This window comes from Lethenteron reissneri, chromosome 51 (genome assembly GCF_015708825.2).
Source record: "Lethenteron reissneri isolate LAM-NWPU_2019-01 chromosome 51, ASM1570882v1, whole genome shotgun sequence".
Classification (NCBI taxonomy): domain Eukaryota; kingdom Metazoa; phylum Chordata; class Hyperoartia; order Petromyzontiformes; family Petromyzontidae; genus Lethenteron; species Lethenteron reissneri.
The window spans coordinates 3,546,479-3,569,461 of NC_083829.1; the positions used below are offsets into that span (position 1 = coordinate 3,546,479).

Genomic DNA, 22,983 nt, shown 5'->3' on the forward strand with positions numbered 1-22,983 from the left:
TTGCGAAGACAGCGCAGCCCAAGTTGTACTAATGTCGAGAAAGGGGAGAGACGTGAGCACGTAATTTCCAGGTAACTATATACAGTATTAACCTCGAAGCTTAGCGAGTAATTTAATCTTGGCAAATGCAAATTAACTGCATTTTTGTCGAGATTCATTAGTGTACAAATGCTCTTGGGCATTTCTTTTGCTATTTTTCTCCTGCATTCCGAAAAGCAGACTAATTATAACCAGAATGTATTGGCCTTATAGGCCTAGTCAAAGTAAAAAAAAGTTAGTTTGATATTCATAGATTGAAAAAAGTAAACGCATAATGGCAATCGACTCACTGTCTCCACTGGGTTTTGCTCGACACAATGATCAAAGATTAAATTTTAAATAAAATGTAAGCCTCATGGAGCACTTTTACAATTCGGCGAGATCCAAAGATAACAGTGCTCAAAATATTTCATTGATTGCTGGCTTGATTGTTTGAATGTTCGGGTTTCTAGCTTGGGAAACATTTTTAAAAAATGCTTAGAAATGTCATTCCGCAAATGCAAAAAATCGGGATTTATCTCAGCATCATCAGCATTTGCCCTACGCAGGCTAACGAGGGGTCAATTGCGTTAAGTGGATGGCAGAGCGGTGTCAGTGAGTGCTTAGCCTCCGAGGACCCTGCAATGTGTCTTGCACAGCGGTGAAACGACACCACTGGACCACCTATCCTCTTCACTGCTGCTTCTCAACATGATCTTTCTCAGTGCATTATACTGGTAGGAACCCACTGGTTCCACCAGCCCACAGGGGGTTATTGTGTCCGTCGTCCAGGGAGGGGCTGAGTGGGGAGGGGAGGGTGAGGAAGGGCTGGGTGGGGAGGGTGGGGCTGGGTGGGGAGGGTGGGGAGGGGCTGGGTGGGGAGGGTGGGGCTGGGTGGGGGTGGGAGGGGTGGGGCTGGGTGGGGAGGGGCTGGTCACCCCGTGGTGCCCTTGCTAAAACTCAACGTTTAACCTACTCACGCCGGCTTGTGCCCGCCCTCACAGTCGGGCATATTTGCGGAATACACCACGTCGCCGTTGACCCTGGCCATTGACCGAGCAACCCAACGTTCCTACCAGCTCCCTCCGCAGGACAATGTGTTTATTAATCCTGCTGGTGGGTCCTGTGGTCGGTGCCGTTCACTTACAATCGGAAGAGCTAATAAGTTAAAATCAATAGTTTCAGCCGATCATCGAGGAAGGGTTGATAAAGTGAGTACCACCTTGTTGCGGGTGCAGTGCTCATCACGTAGAGAGACATGTCCCCGCGATGGAAACACGACATGTTCACCCACTGGCTTGAGGCCACCGAGGGGAAGGCATTGCTTGTTTGAGCAGAGAGAAACTCTGACCGGTCTTGACTTTTGCCTTCGTCGAATGCGTAAGCTGGTTAAACATTGCGATATTATGTTAGTGGTTAGCACCGCCACAGGCAGACAGCGGGGCAGCTGACGACTGCAGTAGAAAAGTCCGAGAAATTAATTATTTGTTTAACTAAGTAAATGAATAATCGGGCGAAAGCCGCCACCCACCTGCTGTACAAAAAACAAATGTGCTTTCTCAGCGTAGGTGTCAATAGCATGCGATGCACACGCGATTTAACTGAACTGCCTGCGTACTTTGTACAACTTTTGCAACATGCTTCTGCAAATGCACAATCGTGCAATCTGCGAAAAACACACAATCTTGTGCACGAATTGTGAGCTTAACAAACTGGCATTTGTTGACGACCGAGTGCATCATCGCATGCGGACAAACACGCACAAAGACAAAGATCGCCCGTATAGCCTTAACAGACTGTTGGGGCAAGTGCTGTGAGCGAGCACCTATGAAGGCCGGCACAGCAACACGAGGGGGTGGTTGTGGCCAGCTACCAAGCCCAGCCGCCTTTGTCTCCCTAGTGACGATGTTTCCACGCCGCACCAGGTACTCAATTGAGGCTGAGTTGACCTAGGGGAGGCCCAGGGCCGTGTTCAGATAATCGTCAATGGGTGTTGGCCGCGAGCGGGATTCGAACCCGGCTCGCCAGGTTCGTAGCGCAGCGCGCTGACCGCTACGCCACCGCTCCCCACAGACACACACACAAAGACAAAGATCCCCCGTATAGCCTTAACAGACTGTAGGGGCAAGTGCACAGACGTTGCTGGGTAACACGCTCCCCTGGGGGATGGCTTTACTGGGAAAGTGGAGCGGCGCATTTCGCGATGCGCGCGTGTGGTGGTGTGGTGTGTGTGTATATTTAGCAGTACGTATCACGAGATACAGTCAAATATCTATTTATCGGCGCTGGCCTCCGCGAGACGGCCACACAGGGCAGCTGTGAGCGCCTTCCCGGAATGGAACGTGGCGCGGGGGGGATAGCGAAAGTCGCCTACCACTGCACAACAACCTCAGCGCACCGGCACTCATATCGTGCGTAAAGGGGTCATCCATTTAGTGCGTTACGGGGAAAATCTGTCAATGCTTGACCCCCCTAGCCCCCCCTCTCATCCCTGTACGCACGCGTAATTTTTACACCCCCCCTCCCATCACCACTGAATCATATAGCACGGCCGATGTTTAATCCACGTAGAAACGATCAATGATTCATAATATTAATGTGAACCTCATTTGCCAGTAAAAATGATAATTGGTTTTTTACCCCTTCTATCTGGCAACAAAACTGACACCTTTTTACAAGGAGTCATGTTTGCATAGACCGTAATACCTGCAGTCATAATACAAACAAAAGAACATAACTCTGATAATGTGCACTGTCCTTGAAGTTGATTGGTTCACACCCGAGACAGCTTTCCTTAGAGCCTAGTCTCACATGGGTTGGACCAGATGACGCCAAAAGGCGTACAACTCAAACACAGTGCAATATCAGAGTATTGAGAGCTCGGGGTAAGCATTTACACTATGAGATCTCTTTTACCAGTGGCAAAATATAGTAGTAGGTTTTTACCGTTTAAAACTAATATAATATTATTATCATTATCAATTATAATATTAATGTGTTTAAGCAAACAGATAGGCCACCGCCGGCTGCATTAAAGAATTACGTTCGCGTGCCTCGGCCACATATTTTGCTGAGCTGTGTGCTAGCTGCAGTCAGGGGCACGGTGGCACACGAGTGACACCTCTCCCCCAGTCCCACTTCTCCCGGTAGTACTGGTTGTCTGACAGCTGAAGAAACTCAACTGTGGCTCATTTGAAGGCCAATATAGACAAATTATTATCAAGGCTTCACCACCACCAGCCCCCCCTCCGTTTCCTATGCGTACGTAAATTGCCAGTAAACTCCCCCATACGCAAGCGTACGCATTTGAGTTAGTTAACCTCTCCCCCCTCCAATGAGTACGTACTCAATGGATGGCCCCTTAGGGCCTCGGACAAACTCTGGGACGGTTCAAGTTAAATTCAGGATAGGGCACGGCGCTGCGGCGGGGGGGGGGCACCCATCGTCTGACCCACTCTCAGGGGGCGGGGGAGGCTGCAATCCGGAGACTTGCCGGTTCGACCTCGTGGCAGAACGCTCGCTCGCTCGCCCGTTGGGGCAGCACGAACTTTTGGTCGTGGCTTTGAGCCGACGTTCAAATTGATATATTTTATCTCCCCTGACAGCTACCCATCAGTTTTCCAAGATTCCGTTTGAATTTGTTTCAAGACAAACACATGCTTCCCTAATTTTGATACTAACAAACTCTGACTCGTTGGAAGATAAAGAAACGAAACGAGAGGCAAATGTTACTCCGGTACGCTCAAAATAACAAAGGTGGCAGAGTGATTTTGTTTTCAAACTGAACTCGTAAATTTTCATTAAAATGTACGATTTCAAAAAAGGGGCACCCCCTTTTGTACGCTGCGGGTTCGTATCGAGTCCACTCGTACAAGTGCCAAAGCGTATTTATGAAATGCAGTATCTATACGCAATTAAGAAGGGCTTTGCACTTCCTCAAAATGACGGCACAAGTTGTTTTTTGGTTCTGACAAGCTTGCCAAGAACTCATGCCAGACAGGTTGGCAGTGAGAAATCCCTAGTGCTACAATCCATGCCAGCTGGGCTCCCTTCAAAAGCCATCTTATTTATGTAGGAATGGCACCCGGTACTGTACCACTGGTGTCATTTCATTAGACCAACAGACATTACACAGCACTGCATTCGTTTCAATAGCAGGCCAATGCACTGGCTTGAAATCGTACCACTCATGCCATTAATTACATTATACAGTATTTCTGTTAACTTACAATTATATATAAGTATAACATGTAACAATTTCGCAACTCCGATTTAGCACGGTTGTCTGTGTACGGTGAGAAAAAAATTCAACATAAATACATACGCATACAACATGGCAAATATAGTCCTAATTCATATCGACAATATTAAAATACAGGCCTTGGTCTAATCACAGCGTGACAAAGGCCTTCACACGCCATGCTGTTGTGGAGGTATTGTACCATACTTCACCACGCTGGTCCATGCGCAAAGGCGAAGAGGAGTGCATAACAAATTCAGATTGTTCTATCGACATCGGGAATGGAGCTGAGGTTATCAGTGTTCATAGTGCAGTGCCCTACACCGCAGTGCCACTGCTTACCCACCAAACTCGTAACTTTTCCATCATATGGAATTGTGTATGTTGAACTTCTTTCACACCGTACATAGCCAACCGTGCCAATCGGAGGTGCGCAATAGTTTTTCGGAGGAAGACCAAATCTAATACTTTTATCTTCCCAATTTGACATTTTGTTGTTGTTATAAAGTTGGCAGAGATGCAACTTTTTTCCAACACTGCAATCAGGCCGGCAATACTCCTAACAGGGCACCTACGCCATTTCTCCTGGTTATAAATAGTACAGTATTGTGGAAATATATACGTCCTGTCTGTCTGCTGTCACTCACAAGACAAAGATCCCCCATAGAGCCTTAACAGTCTGTTGAGGCAAGTGCTGTTATCGAGTAGCACCTACGAAGGCCGACACGGCACACAAGGGGGTGAGTGGCCAGCACCAGGTAAGGCCGCCTTTGTCTGCCAGTGGCGATGTTTACACACCGCACCAGCTTCTCGTCGTTGCTGAGTCGACCTAGAGGAGACCCAGGATCGGTTCATATAATGGCCACTGGTGTTGACCGTCAGCGGCAATCGAACTCGTTACACCAGGTTCGCAGGGCAGCGTGCCAACACTGCCGCTCATCACGAGCACATGTGCGATCGAACGTGAGCAACTGTTAAAGCAGCACTCGTTCTAACTTTTAAACGTTCAACATTTATACCATATCTTGTAAAGCAGCAACCCTAATCAATCAGAGAGTTAAAACCCCATAAAAGTTCACCCACTCGAGCCAAAAAGAGAGCTCATTCTGGCTACGGAGGCAGCTGGCACACAGTGGGAACTATGAGGCTCTTCATTCCCATCAAATCGCAGCGCACATTTAAAATGTCAGAGTTGAGCGTGAACATGTCGCTGCCCCATTTGAAACTGTCTTAAATTCAAAGAAGGCCTCAAGGGGGCCCACCCCCAAACTCACACGAGTGCGTGACAAAGAAACAAGAAGTATCTCCCTTGAGCTGCACCGCGTTACTGCGATAGCAGACTCAAATCCAATTAATTTGTTTCGGGAAAAGGTTTTGCGGAACTCCGATCCGCTGCTGCGTCCGAATAAAGCAATGCTCGAGAGATAGGCACGCTTCATATCCACTCTCGCGATGCCTGTGGCCCGACATTGATGGCCACTGTGTGGTATTCGGTAGGATCGTCGATATTCGGATCATATACAATGTTTAAACATCAATACAATGTATACTCTTAGTTTTTTCGGTAAAGTCACGTAGGTAAAAATGAAATAAAAATTAATAAAAAATAAAAAATAAAAACAATAAAATCACGACGTTTCGGAGGCAACACAAGCTTCCGTCTTCAGGTGAACTTGTCTTCAAATCTAGAATCAATACAATGCACAGTACATTCTAAAAAATAAGCTACTTCATACAAATGATCACCTGCTATTTTATTTTAAGGATACCGTTGCCTATTGCCAGTGATCTCTGTACCATTTGTCTTCAACAGAATAAAAGGTACGTCACGTGGAAAACTGCCAATCACTTAACAAAGGAAAGTGTCGCCGAGTTGTCTCCGGGCTCTTGTTGAGGAGGGTCCAACAATTTTTGATGTTTGGCCAATTCAATTATAAATGAGTGTTCGCGGTGTGGAAGAGACGACACTCAGCACGGCCGTTTCACCTGCTAAGCCCCACTGGGCTCGCCCATTTCAGCCCCTAAGCTCAACCCTGCTTGACTTTCAGTGCCCAATGTGATTGGGCGTTTTCAGTGTAATTTGGTCCGCAAACTCACGTTACAAAGTCCTCGTGTCGAGATCAGTGCGTTTAAAAAAAAACACATATTGACAATGTTACTATGGTGGATTCCACTGAAAATTTCACGGAATGATTTTTTTTTAAAGGGGATAACTGCATAAAATATGCTCCATCGTGAAACTTTCACCGCAAAAAACAAAATGCTTTAGTAGCGGCAAATTAATAACACATCGATAGGCGTACTGGTAACGGAACACTGATTTGATTTTCATCAGCACGTGATTATCGAAATCCACGTGTGGATGGCCTGGCATCGTTCCCACTCATCTCCCCGCCACTCCCCCGGTGGCTTGGCGCTTAATGAAGTTGAACAGACGACATTCACTTTTTCCATTTCACATCTCCATTGTATTGCGTGGATTCCATTACCACTGACGCACGCGTTCTCTCCACAGAGGTACCTTGCTGAAAAGGTCAGCGCAAATGAATGAGGTCGGCAGCTATGAAGCAATGCAAACTGTGTCCGTGAACTAACGTCAGCTAATTCACCAACTAATGAATAACAAAAAGCACATTCGTCAATAACACTGCCACATGAATGTGCTACGAAGGACCATTTCCCCAAACGGCATCTGTTATATATGTGCGTGTGTGTGTTTTCTATTTGAGGTCACAGTGTTATTGATGAATATCTTGACGTTTTTTGTTGTTGCTATTTGTGCTTGTACACCACCACCCACGCAGCAGCAACTAATCTGTTCCACTACCAAATGAATGACGTGAAACATTAAATCACAACACCACACTACGTCACAGTACGGGTGTATAACTCATGTGCCATGTATCATCTGCAGATAAGATCACATCTTCGGTGACATTCAAAATTTTTGTATCTTTTTTTTATTAAAGCGGAGGCTTTTTTTTAAATAATTCCTCATAGGGGGGGGGAGGTGGTTTCAGAATGGAGCAAAACAAACCACACAGATAAACGAGGAATAAAGTCTAAAATAAAACGTCAGAAAAGGCGGCACAAAACTGGCCGAGTTGGGTCAAACACCGCACTTGTACTTTTTTTTAGTCTCTTGTAAGGTAAGCACACATGCCTTTTGTAAATACAAGTTCACGTGCAGCGAGACATTCCGGGTTCAAACAACAAAGTGAGACTCTGAGAGAGGCCTGGCTCTCACGCGCCGTGTTAGCAGCCTACCCCCCCCCCCCCCCTAATGTTGCCACAGGTCCAGAAACAAGCTCTGTTTGCATTAAACATCTCCATAAAAGGGGCGTAAACTCACCCCTATGCACTTTAACTCTCGCTCTCCAAACCAGAGCCGCATGTGAACCACTGAAACCTGGATTATTATTTTCTCTCGATTGAAAAAAATCCACACAGTTTATAGTATTTATACAGGTCCATGACATAATTCATATTGTTTGAAAAATATATAACCAAACTAAACTTTTTTTTTATTTCACCAGATAAGGCCTACTGAGCTATGTTGCTACTTTTCAGAAGCGACCTGGCCACGAATGATCGCTCAACGAAGTTGCTTATCACGTGGGAATTGAAAGCAGCCCAATACTCTAAACGCACATCGATTTTAAACATGGAGGGAACAACCCAGAGGACCCGGAGAAAATCCACCCATCCACGGGTGAGAGAGACATGCAAAATGAAAATATACAGGCGTCAGGGTCGGGATCGAACCCAGGTACCTCCCGTATAACCAGGCGAGGTAGTTAGCGTCTCGCAGGATACGCGGGGCTCAGAGGGATGATGTCTGGTGGTCAAGGATAATGATGCGGCAACAGCCAAGGGATGGAACTTGTCTGACAAGATCCATCTCGGAGATAGCGCAATGAAGTCAGCTCGTGCCCAGGTGTTGGGTAGATTGTCATATGACATAATCGTTAGGGATAGTGACGGCTTGGGCAGGTCTTCAACTAGCAGTGGCTGATGACGATGATGATGTGTGTTTATAACAACAATTCTGCAAACCTTTAAAGGGAATGTTGTTATGTTTCATTGCTTCATCAAGGAATGTGTGAACCTGTGTACAAGACCGAGTATGCAAACAAGTAGCGTTCAATAAAAAATTTCTTCATCAAAGAAAGTGAGACTCTGAGAGAGGCCTGGCTCTCACGCGGCGTGTTGATTAAGCAAATCTAAACCAATTGAAATAGCATTTTATAATTTGTAATGCGAGGATAAATAACTATGCAACACTTCTTTAGCGGTAGTTATTTGCCTTTTTGAAATTTAGTTCCGGATAATTCTACATTTGGGCTCTGAGCCGCTGTGTAACACTGACATACAGTAACAATGACCTTGGCACTGGTAACATTTAGACGGAGTTTTTTTTTTACATAGCACCGTGTAGCAGGTGGCATGCTTTAGAAATTCCCCGTAAAATTAATAGGCGGGCGATTGGAATTGAACCGAGCTCCTATGATAAGCCAGCTCGCAAACACACACAGTGCTCGGACATGCAACCTGCACCGTTTGACAACTGCGATACACAAAATGGTGCAGGATATGCGCCTACGTGGGTTTTATTTAATTTTTTTTAAGATACTCTTTGGTTCTTTCGGTAAAGTCACGTATAAAGATAAAATAATAAATTAAATAATAGCATACGACGTTTCGATTGCAACACAAGCAATCATCATCAGGTATAAATGAAATAGCAACAAAAATCTAACCAGAAGACTACAGACAGACATATAAACAGACAGATATCATCAAGATACATAGAGAGAGAGTAACACATAGGCACAGAGAGGAGAGAGTAACACATAGGCTCTCTGTGCCTCTCTCTCTATGTATCTTGGTGATGTCTGTCTGTTTATATGTCCGTCTATAGTTTTCTGGTTAGATTTTTGTTGCTATTTCATTTATACCTGATGATGATTGCTTGTGTTGCAATCGAAACGTCGTATGCTATTATTTAATGTATTATTTTATCTTTATACGTGACTTTACCGAAAGAACCAAAGAGTAATTCCTGCAGTCACGAAAGCTCCAATTTAAGATTTTTTTTCAAGATATTTCAAATTTATATATATTTTTAACTGGGTACATTCAACGTTCAGCTGAAGGTAACATATCACGCCAAGGTTTACCCAGTTTCATGACCAGAACTTTTTGGACCTTGTTGGTATCCAACTGAAATTAAGTGTACCGTTTGAACAAAACCTGATACTGACCCGTTGTTGATGGAGTTAAGTTATTTTTCCCCCACCAACGTTCCTGCCAAAGAATATTCTGTAATCAAGCTTCTGTTAGGTTTCCAAGACGAGTGGGTTTATTACAGAATTAAGCAATTTTGGCAGTAGTCATTTTCTCAAAATATACAGTTAAATCACAATGTTTTGAATAAAAACAGAAAAAATGTTTATGTGTACCTAATATCCTTTGGGGAAAAAAAATCAACTAGCATAATTGCCACTTCTATCATTCAGAAAGGTTGTTTTTAATGCATAAATAACGGTGTGTTGTGCCTGAACTACTGCTGCATAACAGTCCCCCTTTTCACGCGTGATAAGCCACTTCGCCGAGCTATAATTCGTGATGGCCACGTCGATTCTGAAAAATAAGTCACGAGTTCCGTGGGCTTTACCAGATACAATTTAAAAAAAGTCGTTTCGTTTTAAGGGGGGGGGGGGAGTTTAATGATGTGTTTACCTTTCCTATACTTAGTTTTTGTATTGTTTGTTGTAACTTCCTGACCTGTCCATACTGAACATCTGTGAAAAGGAGCTTTACAGCGCATCGGATTCCTCCATTATAAATAATGAGTCTGATTCTTAACGCAAGGCGATTATAAAACACAACTCTAGTCCACATGGGTTCCGCCAGGCACCCTCTCTCATCCTCCCGTTTCATGGTTTACCTTTAAACAAGAACATAGCAAGAGCGTGCCACACGCATGCAGCTCTGGCACGGTCAACGATTAGCATTCATCACGTGATATGACTCAAACTATTGTAACAACGATGAGCCGATGCATTCACGTGGCACCCCAAGTCTCTTTAATTAAAATTCTAATTAGAATTACTACAATTAACTTTAGTTTTTATTCAACAAAATCAATTAGGGTATGACTCAGTGACACGCGGTGCTTAACTCATACGGGTAAAAAAGCGCGAAAGCAATATTCGGGTAATTTATATGGGAGCCTCTGTATACATAGACTGCAGCATCACACAATGGGTTATGCAAAAAAACAGTTAATCGGGATAATATTTTTTTAAATCATGTAAATCTTATCAGCCTCCCGAAAGTATATAAAGTTCCATCTCCAACTTATCCACTCTACCGCTCTCGCATCTCTGTGGTGTGAACTAAGGCCATTACCCAAAGCGCTGCTTTACTATTTTGTATTTAATTAAAGACAACGTCACTGAAGAACGTGTTGCATTTTTTGATGGTACTTGCGCTTGTGCACCACATAGCCAACATGGCGACAGCAGCAGCAGTATCACCAAAATGATTTCCCTAAAATGTAGAAATCCGTGGGCCAAGATTTGCCGAATTCAATCCATATTTGAAGTTTTCGTGACTGCAGGAATCCATACTCTTTGGTTCTTTCGGTAAAGTCACGTAGGTATAAAATTAAATAAATTAATCAGTCCTGATGACGGGCACTTGTGTTGCGCCCGAAACGTCGTGATTAATTCATTTTATACCTACGTGACTTTACCCAAAGAACCAAAGAGTATTTGCCCAATTGTGTGGCGCGTGTATGTGAACGCGCGGTGAAAGGTGGCACGGCGATGCACACGCTGCGCTCCAACCCTGGCGACCAGAGTTCAATTCCCCACCCCTTGATGGCAGCAGCCGCCACGAGGTAGAAACGGTCACAAGCAAGTACCGGGAACGATTCGTGCACCATAGCGCCGGGGAGACAAAGGCGGTCGGGCGTGGTGCTCGGCACGTCACCTCTCGTGCGGCCTGCCAGCCTCGGCGAGTGTTTAATAGATCAATTTAACACGTAGGCTTTCGCGACCAATATTATTCATAATCAACGTTTTTGGGTTTAGATCGCGTTATTTATAAATGTGTCGTAACCCTCCACCACCCGACACGGACAATCAGTAAAAAAGTGTCACGTTGACAAAAGACAAATAGTTCACTGCTTTAGCCCACGAACTGCCCGATGATGCTGGATGCAATTACCAGCGAAATGTCGTACTCAAATTGTAAATGTTGTGGTTTCACGCTTCAACACACCGGTGAGCTAAAGCAGTGAACTATTTGTCTTTTGTCAACGTGACACTTTTTTACTGATTGGCCGTGTCGGGTGGTGGAGGGTTACGACACATTTATAAATAACGCGATCTAAACCCAAAAACGTTGATTATGTTTAATAGATGTACCAGAAAACCGCGGCTGTCTAGGGTAGTAATGCCAAATGTTGTTCAAGAACAACAAAGTCAATTAATTGTTCCTCTAAGCAATGGCTCAAATACAATGTCCCAGAAAGTATATATCGAGGAAAATCTGAAACAGCTCCACTTTCTATTCTATATGAATACCGTACAACACGTACATAATTTCTATGTATTAAAACTAAACATTTCTGGAAGCGAAACGTCGGACATCATGTCGAAACAACACACGGCACAACCAGAAACCCCATGGGAGAGGCTCTGCAGAACCGCGACAGGCATGCTGTAAATTCACCTACCTGCCTTATTAAAGTCACTGCACTAAGGGAACAAGGCTTTCATCTGAGATGGGAGCCCAGGATTTCAAAATGCGACTTGAACGAAGCCGGCTCAGTAATGTGCAATAGATCTCTGAATCACCCAGCCAACTCCGATTTACCCATTGTTATTATTGTGTACCATCCACACATGGTCTCCCAGGTGGAGTAACCATTAAAGCTGTGCACAATATTTAGATGTAAAAAGTCACATCTTATCGTTTTCGAGTCGCCATTGTGGTGCGTATCCAAACACATCTGGTGAATGTTACTACTTAATTTTGTCAGTCAATGCCCTCTAATTGAAAGCCACACAACTCTTGCTTTCACTGAAAAAAAATATATATCCTGAAGTGGTTCTTTTTAAGCTCCAGTTACACGAGGTTACAACATTCAAACAACGTGGCGTGGTTTTCATGGCACAGATGTTACGTGGACGGGTCAAGCAGGTCAAGCATTTAATAACCACAAAATTAAAGCGCAAAAACACTTGATATTTTTGGGTACTAATCCAAGTTAATTAGCCTCGGAAAAGCCACAACAATTAAAAGCCAATTGGTGCTTGTGTATTGTGGCCCTTCATTGCCTAAACAATGAAATAAAGTGCAGCACAAGCAAAGAGTCTGGGCTTATCCAGCTGTTCATGGCAATTAAGTCTGTCTGCGTCCCGTGGAACACGTGTGTACACGCGCACCAATCTCAGCACGTGTGCCCACATGCACGCTAAAATAATCTCGATCCTCAATGCCAAGCGGCTCTATTCATGCGGGCAGCGAGCGTGAAGTGCATTGGCGCGACACGTGGGACGAGTTTAACAATCATCGGGCGCGTGCGGCGGCGCGGAACGGATTCGTTTGTATTTGAACGGGGAGGGGTAAATTGGTAAATGGGGAAAGACAAAAGGCGGTAGGTCACGTGGACTCGAGTTCGGGAAACTCTGCGATACGGCGTGGTCCAGATGTCTTATGACCCTCCCCCCACCCGCCCCAATTAATTAACCCCTAGATTTCTTTAGAAGGTAAATAATTTAAAAGACAAATGAAGCAAGGGCACGTAAGTACAACTTTACTTTGTTTCATCAAACCCGATGTAGTTATTAACATAAACAAACACATTTTAACGAATGAGCACCAAAGGGGTGCAAGGCTGCAGTAAAGTTTAAGAACCGCCGCTCAAGACACGGCCACCTTTTATATTTACCTGCTGAACCCAAATCCACAAACGCTTGACGTGTACTCACGCCAAATTGTGACCGCAAGGGATGACGGTAACGAAAAAAAAATCAAGTATAAGAATGCGTCGACAATTAAACGATTGCCTTAAACAATACCCATTGTTCTGCACACACACACGCGCGCGCGCACACACACAATGGTTGCAAGTCCACATTGCCAAAAATACTCCCAAGGTGTACAATCTTTAAAGAGACGAATCGCGTATTAAGCCCCGTCGTGGGAGCTCACAGTATGTTGCCAATGCAGGCTGAGAGTCATGCGCGACATTTTGTGCGTGTGTATCCGAGTTGCTGGAACCAAGGGGTCTGCAACCGAAAAAACAAAAAATTAACCCGTAAAAACAAAGTTTTTCACTATAAATCCTTTATATGCGTGGCATCGGTTTTATTTCATTATTCATTTCTGTTTTTCTTGAGTAAGAGTTTCATTTTTATCACATTGGTATTTTAAATTAAATATGAAAAAAAAAAATTCTAAAAAGTGGAAAAAATTTTTTAACTATTTTCACGAAAATAAATTGTCACGCACAACGAGTCTGTGTGCAAAATGTCAGCTCGATTGGATCACGGGAAGTGGGTTAAAAAACGACCGAAATATTTGCACGGTCGTAAGCGCGCAAGCAAGCAAGCAAGTGAACTTAATATAAAATATTTAAAAAGAGCCATTTTCCTAGATGTCGGAGAACAAAAAAATATCTCGGTGAACAACGTCAAACCATACGTTTTTTAACCCGCGTTTTAAGAACAGCACACACACCCAAAACGATTTGTAATGACGCATTACACATCAATGTAATGACGCATTACAAATCATTGTAATGCCGCAGTACAAATCATTGTTGGCTTTTTTGGACGTTCACCGCTTATCGAAAATAATCACGAGGCGTGTGCTCTTTACTTTGCCAATGATAGTGTCGGAAGCCGCCAAGCGAGACCCTTAAAGAGCCTTGGGTTCATGTCACCAACCCAGTGATGTAATTTCACGAGTTGAATGCCCGGTAGGATTTCTCAAATTAGCTTGATCGAAAATCGAAATCTCCTTCAATCCATGGATTGCCAAAGTTCAGTGGTCCACAAACACTGCTGTTGGATTCCTGATTCGGAGCTGCAAAAGGCACCCCGCAGATTATACCAATCCCCGAGACCTGGCCTTCCATACAAATGTGCATCACCTGCTTAAGCCCCCATTGTCTTCAATATCCTCCGTGGCCTCACTCCGACTTGGCTGTCTGAGCTCATCTACGACGATTGTACCCCCCCCCCCCCTATCGCTGACCAGCTGACACGGAGCACTGTACAGTAAATGTCCATGGCGATGCAAGTTGTACTCTCTTGTTTTGCGCCACTGGTCTAAAACTACCATTCCTTACCCACACGTACGATATGCTCAGCTACGAAGAAATTTCTAAACACTCTAATCACATATTAAAACTAACAATTTTTTTTTTATTTTAGCAGGTAAGGCCCACTGAACTATATAGAGCTCTTTTTTCAGACGCGACCGGCTATCACAAATGACAGCTCATGAGGAAATGTATAGCAGCCAGATACTCTAAACGCGTGATGTTGATTCTAAACGTGGAGAGGAAAAACCGGAGGACCCGGAGAAAAATCCACGCGACCACGGGGTGAGAAAGACACGCAAACTCCAAATATACAGAAGACATGCAAACTCTAAATATACAGCAGGCGTCAGAGTCGGGATCGAACCCACGACCTCCTGTATACCTGTAAACCAGGCGAGGAAGTTAACATCTCACCACCACAGCGCCCCACCTACTACCTAAGTCAAATGATCATTGAGAGCGTGCTCGTCTCGTGATGGACATTCTACGACCTTATAGTGAGGGTGAGTCTATCCATAGGACAACCACCGTCCACCTCCCCACTGCGTGGTTCTGATTGTATTGAGGGATGTTCAATGAGTGGATCACCACCCGGGGTTTGACCTTGCAACTTTCCCAGTTGCGAGCAGCTTGCTCAACAGCAGAGCCACCTGGCCGACAAAAACATCGTCTGTCTATTTTTTTAAACCTTATTTGCACGTTGGTAGATCCACTTACATAAGTAATAGCTTGATAATAGCTATAGCAATAAAAACAACGAATTACCTCTCCACGATGGTGCTCAGGAGCCCAATTGCTTACCACTTGCACCAGCAAAGTGTCATCTCTCACAGTGTCGAGGACAACTTTAGTCTCACTGTCGATATCGTACTTAATCATCCAACTCGCTTATTAAATGCAAGCTCAAGATATCTTCTCTGACATACTCGTGCATCTGTTAAAGGCCCCTTAACAGATCTGTTAATTTGTTTACATATTCCGTATCACTATTATTCGTGCATTTGCTTTAAATTTCTTAAGCATCATTTTAATACTTTGTAATTAAGAACAAGAAAACTGCACGTAGTGACTTTACCGAATGAACCAAAGAGTATGGATTCCTGCAGTCACGAAAGCTTCAAATCAAGAACTGCATTTAGTTAGTTATTTTTAAACCTGACGTTTTAACAAATAATCGCCACAATCGTTGTTGGACGTTCCCATTTTACTACATAGCCCCGTAAAAAACCCAGAAGACCATCGCATGAAGCTTACACTTTGGGAGGTGAAAGACACCACGGGAACTGTCTCTTGTGTACGTGCGTGCCTTTTGTTCATCACGTGGGGAGGTGGTTTCTCAAAAAGGTTTCGGTGGAGAACTTCACGCTTGCCGCAGCACACGCGTGCAGCAACATAACCATGGACTCTTCCGTGGTATTTAATTGTAAGATCTGTCCACAGCAATGAGAGCAAACGGGGAGCCCAAACACGGAAAGGCCTCTATCCCAGTTGTTCTTAACCTGGAGTGCACGCATCCCCTGGGGGGTGCGAGACATGTCCAGATTTTTTTTTAGAAGGCAAATAATCGAAAACACAAATGAAGGACGGGCACGTAAATACAACTACTTTTCATCTTCTTGGTTTTTTCGGTAAAGTCACGTAGAAGGGAAGTAATAAAAGAATAAAAATAAAACATTTTATTACTTCCCTTCTACGTGACTTTACCGAAAAACCAAGAAGATGAATCCCTGCAGTCACGAAAGCTTTAAATCGAAAAATACAACTACTTTGTTTCATCAAACCCTCTGTATTAACACGCTACTTTTTTTGTTTTACGATTGAGAACCAAGGGGGTGCAGGCTGCAGCCAAAGTTAAGGACCACTGCTCTAGAGCAATCGGCAAACGGAGCAATAGCAACACCGGCAACCCATGCATCTCCAACTGAGAAAACAGTGCAGACTGAGAAAGAGGCTTGATTTACAGCACACGTCTGTGTGCGTGTGTCCAGTAGTAGTTTAGCGGTTGGTGCGCTACGCTACGAACCTAGCGACCCGAGTTCGATTCCCGCTCGCGGTCAACACCAGTGACGATTATCTGAACCAGTCATGGGCCTCCCCTAGGTCGACTCAGCCTCAACTGAGTACCTGGTGCGGTGCGTAAAAACATCGCCACTGGAGAGACAAAGGCGGCCGGGCGTGGTGCTGGCCACCCATCTCCTCGTGTGCCGTTCTGGCCTTCATAGGTGCTCGCTAACAGCACTTGCCCCAACAGCCTGTTAAGGCTATACAGGGGGACCTTTGTCCCAGTCCAATGTACCTGATCAGCGAATCAACCTGCCGTGACCTTGCTTGCCACACGTGTAGATGCGAGATCGGGGTGCACCGATTAAGGGTTTCCAACGATCTGCACCTCCCCTCTGGCGATTCTATGAATTGTCACGTGCCACGGTCATGGTCTCGATTCAAGTATGGATTCCCTTTCATAACGATGGATTAAATGTAAAAGTGGCCGCTGCATTTGGTTGGCTACGTACGGCGCGGTGAGAAATAACTTCAACATACATTGGGATCCTTGGATGAAATTCGCATTATAAATATGAATTATTATTATTACATGAACCCCTGAGAGTACATACAATAGAAACAAATTGTAAAGTACAATAATACATTCTCACAGATACATTTGGAGGTCATTGCCAGGAGATGGAATCGAACTAGCGACATCTGGATCGTAAGTTCGATGAGCTATTTGACCGTTAACACTGCTGCATCTCCCTTCCGTCTTCGATTAAAACATATGTGTACATGTGTGCGTTTTATTGATCTAGATATTTCTGTATGTGCGGCATAACGGTAACCGTTTTGAGCGCTCTTTGCATTAGGTTACCGGTAAATGCAAAAATTAACGAATTTAGCAAACGTGGTATCTAATAATGCATTAGCCTGCACTGCGTCCATATTATTGTCATAATGTTATTAAGAGGCTCACTAGAATTAAAGTAAATATTTGAACTATGATCGTCATATAAAGTGATTTATGACTTCATTATACTCTATGACTGATACTTTTGGCTCAATTACGTATTTATTATACATTTTTTTTAGTTTTCAAATATCGTATTAATAAGATATTACTCTTTCTCAAATTAGTTTTTTCCCCCAATGCTTTACAGTTATTACTAATGTAGTGATGTATTAGTAAAAGCATTTTCGGATTATTTTTCAATAGGCTTGGATTATAACGTAGTGTTATGAACCTGCCGACACGAGTTCAATTCCCACTCATGGTCAAATAACAGTGGCAAATCTTTAAACCGGTCCTGGGCCTCCCCTAGGTCAACTCAGTCTTAAATGAGTACCTGGTGCAATTTATAAATATCAGCACTGGCGCCGGCCTTCATATGTGCTCGCAAATAGCACTTGCCCCAATAGTCTAATTAAGGCTACATGGGGATGTATCTTTGTATTCCTGTTATTAATTATTTAGATGTTATTTTGATTCCTGCAATCAATAATCAAAACACAATTTCTTGTTTAAGTACTACAATGATCCTATGACCTCTCATTGATTACTCCTATTAAGAATGCTATTATGGGTGTGTGATGGTGAGTTTTCGTTAATGGTACTAATCATACAACGCGTGCTTGTGTGTCGCACTATTATGCTGATACTGTGTGGGTTTTGAAATACTTTTTTGGAACAGAAGAATTAATGTGACATCGTTCCGTAATTTTGAGGCATTTCAGGCGTGTAAAACATGTTGTGAACCAGCCTCAGAGCTGTGTTTCACCAGTTAACCACACTTCTCTGATGACGTCCTCAGTAATGATGAATATATATACAGTGTGTATATCATCTGGTCCATAACGTGTGCAGTTTACTCCTTAAAGTGTGACATCTGCTGGAAATTTCTCTTTAAAAGACAAAAGATGTCCGATTCCTAGGCCTATATGGATGTTTTTTTTTTGCCCTTCTCGATATCTGCATTACATTCTTCCAATAACTTTAATATCCTATCTCGATCATGAGTCTGGGTTCCCATCTCTCACCCGAACAGCTGCCACGTGATAATGAATTGCTGCTTTGTTGCTCCGATTGTTGCTAGCTGATGGCTTCAATAATCCGTGCTGTGTCTCCAATGTGTGTGTTTAAGCTACGTTAATATCAAGTGTTTGAGTGAATTTGTCAAAGTATTAAGAAGTCCCTGGGCATTTTCTTCATCAAGTATTGTTGTTGTCTGAGTGTGCGTAACATTAAAGATATATATACATTATCACGTGTGTATTATATTACTGTGTCATAATAAATGTCTATTTTAAGTTATGAATGTGAATATGTATCAATGCTACGAGTTTGTTGTCCATCCCCCGCACCTATGATTTGTGCGATTGGCTACGTACGGTGTGAAAGAAGTTCAACATACAGTGGATACCTAAAATAGGTTTATGCATTGTTAAACTATGTGTGTGTGTGTTTGCACTGCACTCGAATAAATTTAAATATGCATGCCGCTAATAAAAAAAAAGCCAAAGTGGGCTCCAACTCGAGCGAGTGTGGGAAGTTATCATCTCCTGCTTACAGATCCTAAGTCAATTGCGAGCTAACTCGACAGATAACAAATGCCTTGATGACAAAAGAGGTTTTGTTGGGGGGGGGGGCTAGATTGTGTAAATATAAATGTGTCGTTAAACCCGTCACCACCCGACACAGCCAATTATCACGGTTTGTCACGTAAACCAAACACGCTAATTCGTTACGAGTACAGCACACCGGCTGTGTTGGAGAATAAACCCACAGCATTTACAATTCGAGTACGACGTTTCACCAGTGATTGCAAGTGGCATCATCAGGCGACGGCCAAATTTGTGGCGGGTTTAATGACACATTTATATTGATGCGATCTGACCCAAAAACCCCCGCTTATGGCTACTATATTAGTCGCGAAAGCCTTCGTGTTATGCTTGCTTTGTTATATATGTGCTAGTGCACTATACCGCCGACGCAGAATCGCCGAATAGCACACTATATTGTTGTATTTTAATAGGTGTGTGGGTGTGAATTCCGTATGTGAGCAGTTAAGCATGCGAATTACGCGGTATATGTAATGCACGCGTTCACGTTCTCATGACAGGCATTGTGTACGACTACATAATACAGTGGCAGTGTGTCGGACTAGAAAGCGTATGTATATTTAGGTCAGTCAATGCACCCGTGCTTTGCATTTCCATTGATCCGCGTTCAATAATTGTCCGATGTATATACAAAAGCCCCCCTCTCCACTGATATGGTGTCATGTTTCTGCCAACCGTTTAACACGACGTGGTTATCTCTGCTCACTGGATCGGTAAGCAGACAGATGACAGCGAACGATGATGATGATGATATGCACACAAGTGCTGTATCAACGTACTCTTCTTAATAGCAGGCGCATGTTGTAGTAGAGTCAAGGGCTGAACGATTTGGGGGAAATATCGAATTGCCATTTTTTTCTGACAGATATTGCGATTGAGATTTGATTTGCGATTAAATTTGTTTAAGTCAAGCTTCAGTTCAATATTCACTGTGTAATAGATTTAAAACATGTGATGGAGCATTACCACATGATACCATCACATATGAACTGCTCTATATATTCTAATGCATGGATGAAAACTTAAAAGGTATGAATTGCTTCCAACATGTATTTATTATAAGGTTTTAATTTAAATGGAACAATCAAGCGTAGAACAATTGTTAAGTTAAATAAAGTTATAATAATACAAAATAGAAAATTCCAATAACAAAGTAATAGGACTTTTAAAATCGCAAAAATCGCAGCCTTTTGCGATTTCTAATCGCATTGTTTCAAATTGCGCGTTTCGATTTGAAATCGATTAATCGTTCGACCCCAGACTATAGTCTACTCCAACCGTCAACATAATGTGGAGTGAGCAAGAGTGTTTTACAGAGTTCACGTGGAGCGGTGGACACACAAGCGCAGTATAGGTCGGGACGCATCTTAATCGATATCGTGGCGAGCATTGACCACACTTGCCAAGCATAGATCCAACCACCTTGGGCACCCCCCCCCCCACCTTCTAAGCACCTGTGTGTAATCATGTACAGCAACATGCGTACATAGCCCCCCCCTCCCACCTCCCCATAGACCCCCCACGATAGCGTTGCCCCCCACCCCTCCCAACTTGGTTGAGTTATCATCTGTAGGCAGGTCGCTTCTTGCAAGAAGAAGCGAATAGCTCAGTGAGCTTTACCTGTTAAGATAAAAAAAATAGTTTCGTGCACTTTTAAAAAAGTGGTGTGTTTACCTTTCCTAGACTTTTCACCCCACTCGTGCTTTTTGAACTGTTTGCTGTTGTAACGCCTTGACCCGTCCCTACCGGACATCTGTGAGAAAGAGCTTTATAGCTCATCGGATTTCTCCTGCAGTGTAAACACACACACACAGTAGTCTGATTGGGATCTTTCCAGCAGACTATACAACACGAATGATGCTGCTACCAGAGTCCACATGGCAAGTGTGTCTACACGTGTGGCAGCCCCCCCCCCCACCACCACCAACCTGCCCCCCCCCCCACCACCACCTGCCCCCCCACCAACCTGCCCCCCCCACCAACCTGCCCCCCCCCCCACCAACCTGCCCCCCCCCCACCAACCTGCCCCCCCCCCACCAACCTGCCCCCCCCCACCAACCTGCCCCCCCCACCAACCTGCCCCCCCCCCCACCAACCTGCCCCCCCCCCCACCAACCTGCCCCCCCCACCAACCTGCCCCCCCCACCAACCTGCCCCCCCACCAACCTGCCCCCCCCACCAACCTGCCCCCCCCCACCAACCTGCCCCCCCCCACCAACCTGCCCCCCCCCCCAACTCACACGTGCTCTGTCCCCGCCGGGAGCTGCTGCATGAGCTTCATCACTGAGAGCGGCAGCCCCGCGGCAGCAGCAGCAGCGCAGTCCGCGTGCGCGTCCCTGCAGCGGCACGACTCGGGGCACGCGTGCACCACCCCCACCACCCCCACCACCCCCATCGTCAGCACCATCACCAGCAGCACCACCAGCAGCACCAGCAGCACCGGCACCGGCACCATCGTCCAACGCACACCGCGGCGCTGGCCGCAGTCTCCCCGCGCTCTCCTCGCCATGGCGAGCGGGGAGGATGAGTAGAGGGAGGATGGAGGGATGGAGGGAGGGAGGGAGACACCTCTACCCGAGCGGAGGATGACGAAGACGAAGAAGAGGCGGCGGCGGCGGGGGCCGAAGATGAAACTTCACACTTGACAGCCCGCAGGAGTTTGCGCAACTTTTCTCACGGCCGGACGGGCCGAGGGCGCTCTTCAGCCGGCATTGGAGGAGGAGGAGTGGGTGGCTGTATCGGGGCTACTGCCGCTACTGCTGTTGCTGCTGCTGCTGTGGCTGTCTTGTCTGCCTATGCAAGTGCCGATGAGTCCGGCGGCGGCGATTTCTCCGTTTGACGATTTGTTGTTGTTGTTGTGTCCCGGCCAACTCGCACTCACAACTTCCCGAGCTCGCTGCCAAATCCTTACCCCCCCACCCCACCCACTCACACAAGAAGCCACCCACCCACGTCTCAACTCCACTCCTCCCCTCCATCCACTGCGGCGTGTCCTCTGGAGGCCGCTTGCCCGTGAGTGAGCCAGGGGGTGGGAGCAGGCGGCCGTGGTACCGCCTGCCGGCTTGACACACGAGAGGGTGGGGAGTGGGTGGGTGGGTGAGTCGTGCATTGAGGCTTGCCCGCACCGCACACTTAGCGCGTGTTGCCGCACGCTCCTACTTGCTGCGCTGCTGTCTCGCGTTAAGAATACGCTGGGAAAAGTTTCGAAGTGAGTCTAGATTTGAAGCTTTCGTGACTGCAAGGAATCATATTCTTAGGTTTTTTCGGTAAAGTCACGTAGGTAAAACATCAAAATTAATGAAAATAAAATAAAACAAAAAAAATCACGACGTTGCCTCCGAAACGTCGTGATTTTTTGTTTTATTTTATTTTCATTAATTTTGATGTTTTACCTACGTGACTTTACCGAAAAAACCTAAGAATATATTTCGAAGTGAGCTCTTCGTCAGCTCAGCCCGGTCAAACGACGAGCATCGATGCGTGCTTGTCGGGCGTTTTAAGCAACCCCCCCCCCCTCCCCGCTTTCTCCACGTGCCCGCAGAGGCCGGTCGGTGGACATTCCACATTCCGTATGGCGGGGCCGAGTTATGTTCTTCGGACAACCGCGAATGATTGCCCTGCAACGTGGTTTTCGTATGCATCCTGACGAATGGGTTGAGTCAACTGCCCAACCAGCATCTGAACTCAGGTGCGCGCAATATCAACCAGATCTCTTCTGGAGTTGTGGGAAAATATTTTAGTCGCAGGGCTGGGAGTTGGTAAGCGCCGG

At 45.1% G+C, this 22,983-nt stretch overlaps 1 protein-coding gene across 1 annotated transcript in view; it reads right to left on the minus strand.

Moving 5' to 3' along the window:
* LOC133355511 (leucine-rich repeats and immunoglobulin-like domains protein 3) overlaps positions 1–22,149 on the minus strand; it is a 114,696-nt gene extending 92,547 nt beyond the window's left edge. Inside the window, 1 exon segment of the mRNA XM_061572836.1 lies at positions 21,455–22,149. Within this exon segment, the coding sequence (XP_061428820.1) occupies positions 21,455–21,723 (269 nt within the window). The 5' untranslated portion in view covers positions 21,724–22,149.
* Positions 22,150–22,983: the final 834 nt, after the last annotated feature.